Source organism: Octopus bimaculoides, chromosome 9 (assembly GCF_001194135.2).
Source record: "Octopus bimaculoides isolate UCB-OBI-ISO-001 chromosome 9, ASM119413v2, whole genome shotgun sequence".
In the NCBI taxonomy this organism is placed as follows: Eukaryota; Metazoa; Mollusca; class Cephalopoda; order Octopoda; family Octopodidae; genus Octopus; species Octopus bimaculoides.
The window spans coordinates 84,218,251-84,221,807 of NC_068989.1; the positions used below are offsets into that span (position 1 = coordinate 84,218,251).

General features: G+C 40.4%; 1 protein-coding gene across 1 annotated transcript in view; it reads left to right on the top strand.

Moving 5' to 3' along the window:
- Positions 1–3,557, top strand: part of LOC106879500 (uncharacterized) — a 44,510-nt gene that overhangs the window by 11,218 nt on the left and 29,735 nt on the right. Inside the window, exon 2 of the mRNA XM_014929105.2 lies at positions 463–723. Coding sequence (XP_014784591.1) covers positions 488–723 — 236 coding nt within the window. The 5' untranslated portion in view covers positions 463–487. The remainder of the gene's footprint in view (positions 1–462; positions 724–3,557) is intronic.

Sequence of the window (3,557 nt, forward strand, 5' to 3'; positions counted from 1 at the left end):
GAGCACTCCACAGACACGTGTACCCTTAACGTAGTTCTCGGGGATATTCAGCGTGACACAGTGTGACAAGGCTGACCCTTTGAATTACAGGCACAACAGAAACAGGAAGTGAGAGTGAGAGAAAGTTGTGGTGAGAGAGTACAGCAGCGATCCTATGACCACGAGTCAACTGCCCTAACCACTGGGCCATTGCGCCTCCACGGGGAAGGCATATAGAGTTATAGTAATATCTGAATGTCTGACTGGATTTCTGAAAGTGTTTCTGTAATTTAAATGGGTTGACAATTAAATCAACCTATTCATTACTCTCCTATATATACATATATACATTTGTGTGAATGCTTTTTTTTACTGTGGCTATTACGTTCATCATATCTATCTCTTCGCCAATATTATCAGCTTTTCACCTCTCTTTCTCTCTCTCTCTTCCTCCCTCTCTCTCTATCTTCCATCTCCATTCAGGCTCATCACGACGATCGCTGTCACTATGTCGGACAATTGGAAACAAAGAAGTATGCACTACCTGCTCGCATTATCGATCTGCTGGTTGTTCTCGGCCGAGATTCTTCAGGCCGGATTTCTACCCCGATCTACCACAGAGGAGGACCAGGAACAAACTGACAGCAGTACATCACCTACACTCAGAGCCTACCCCATCGTAAATGACACAGGTTCGAATTTCACCCAGGACCGTCAGAACTCTAACAGCGACCAATTCCGATTGTAAGTATTCTTTTTATGTAAAATGTTTTGTTTCAGTCTAATTATTATAGTAATTTTTTTTTTTTTGCTGGCTTCACATATAAACTATTCACAGTGATGTGCCGTCGTATATTTTTGTTTTCAATATATGAACCATTAACATTGATAGCAACAATCGAGTGCTTATTAATGCAAAGACCCAATCTTCGACCACCTGTCGGTATTAATAGTTTCTAATATAGTTGTTATAAAACCACAGAGATCTGAGGTAGAAAAGCCTGTTGCCAATTCAATTTACCTGCTTTTGACATGTTTTATGGTCTTTTAGTGTTATGTATGTGTGTTTTATGGTCTTTTAGTGTTATGTATGTGTGTGTCATAGTATATGTACTATTTTTACATAGGTGGGTGTGTCACAGTATGCGTGTAGTTATATATGTATGCATCACTGTATATCTGTGTGTGTGTCTGTGTATGTGCGTTTTTATCACTATAGGTACTTATCTGGTGTAGGTTCGTGGCTTAATGGTTAGGGTATTCGGCTCGCGATCGTAAGGTCAGGAGTTCGATTCCTGGCGGCGTGTGTTGTCTCCTTGAGCAAGACACTTTATTTCACGTTATTCCAGTTCACCCACCTAGCAAAAATGAGTAGTACCTGTATTTCAAAGGACCAGCCTTGTCACACTTCCTGTCACGTTGCATCTCGCCGAACACTACGTTAATGGCATGCGGGTCTGTGGAGCGCTCAACCACTTGCACGTTAATTTCACGAGCACGCTGTTCCCTTGGTCGGATCTACTGGAACCCGGGTCGTCTTAACCGACGGAGTGTCAGTTATATTCTTATCACCCACGGTGTATACGTGTGTGTGTGTGTCATTAGACGTGTCTATGTGCTAGGATACGTATCTAACCGCTATGTATTTGCATGTGAATGTAGTTGTTAATGTATACATGCATGTATGTATGTATGTATGTGTGTGTGTGTGTGTTTGTGACCAGAACTTGTGAGTGTGTGTGCGCGTCTCTGTATGGGAATAGGTTGACTTATACACCAAGACGACATGATAGTCAAGGCTTGAACAATTTCGAGGAGCAAAAACAGTAATCACCAACCGGAAACCGTTCTACATGGTTGTTCTAATTGCTCAGTGTAACAGCCAAAGTTCCGCCATTCAACCTGTTATTGTCTTTAAAAAAAGGACAGCATAGATCAATGAGGGTGCCTGCGTTTGAATAACGATGTAACCAATATACTAGTAAAGGTGCATGGCCTTGTAGTTAGGCTGTTGGGCCCACAGTTGTCTGCGTTAGATTCACACACTGGGTAGTACGTTGCGCCCTTGGACTAAGAACTTCATTTCATTTTTTTCTCCAGTCCAAGCAACTGAAAATTTGTTACATCTATAGAATGATAGGCTATTAGCCTAAAATCTTGCAAATGCAAGATGTCAGCGGCCCTTGATGGCTATGGAACATTGGAATGATAACCTATACGTTCTACTCCATTTATCTCAGTGTCATGTAGAAATCACCTGAGCCGCAGAGATAACTCTATAAATGAATAGACTTACCCAGTATTTATTCATTGCTAGAAGGGACACCGTATTTCGTTTAGCAACCATAATGTACTACCAAGTATATAAAAAGAGTTGTAAGTCAGTACTGTCTCCTACCTTTTTGTGTTAGCAGTGCGATTCAATCACTTCGAATATTCTATACAATTTAGAGCCAGTAAATAATACGTACGTAATAGTGGCCAAGAATGTGTTAATCATGTAAATTGGTACATTCATTAGTGTTACACCGCTACACTTAGTGGTTATTTAAGCAATGTGTCCGTGGATGATTAATGGGATGATAAATGGTTAATTGGTGGTGTTGATGAAAGTGCAATAAATCTTGAAATATCTATATACATCCATCACCTCTTTTTCTATCATCGATCGCATTATTTGCATATACAAGTTCGCATACGAAACGTCGTAACTAGAGTCCACTTCGAATGGGAACACTACATATATATATCAGCTTGAACGAACACTGGCCAGGAATTAAGTTATATATATTCTTTTTGTTTTTTACTTGCGTCAGTCATTTGACTGCAGCCATACTGGAGCACTGCCTTTAGTCGAACAAATCGACCCCAGGACTTGTTCTTTGTAAGCCTAGTACTTTTTTATTGGTCTCTTTTGCCGAACCGTTAGATTACGGGGACGTAAACACACCATCGCTTAACAACCGATGTTTGTGTGTTTACGTCCCCGTAACTTAGCAGTTCTGCAAAGGACACTGATAGAACATGTACTTGTCTTACGAAGAATAAATCCTGGGATCGAGTTCTTCGACTAAAAGGCGGTGTTCTAGCATGGCCTCAGTCAAATGACTGCAACAAATAAAAGAATATATATACATATATATACATATATATACATATATATACACACAGACACAGACACTCACAACCCCACACACACATATACACACTCATATATATATATATATATATACATGCTTACGTGTATATGAGTGTGTGTGTGTGTGTGTGTGTGTGTGTGTTGTTTATAAAAAGACAAACCACGCAACTGGTTTCCCTCCATTTTACAAACAACTTTCTTCAACATTCAAAACTATATTTTTCTCCACACACCGTCGCATCCCTTTCAACACACACACACCCATACACCCATACACACAAACACATACACACACACACACATACACTCACACACACACACACATGAGGGCAGTGCAAAGTTGTAAACATTCAAGTGAGAGGAAGATGAATACAAAAGCATACAGTATGACATGTGTAGTGAGGAGGGAGGAGTGGCGGTGGTAGTAGTGTTGCTGCTG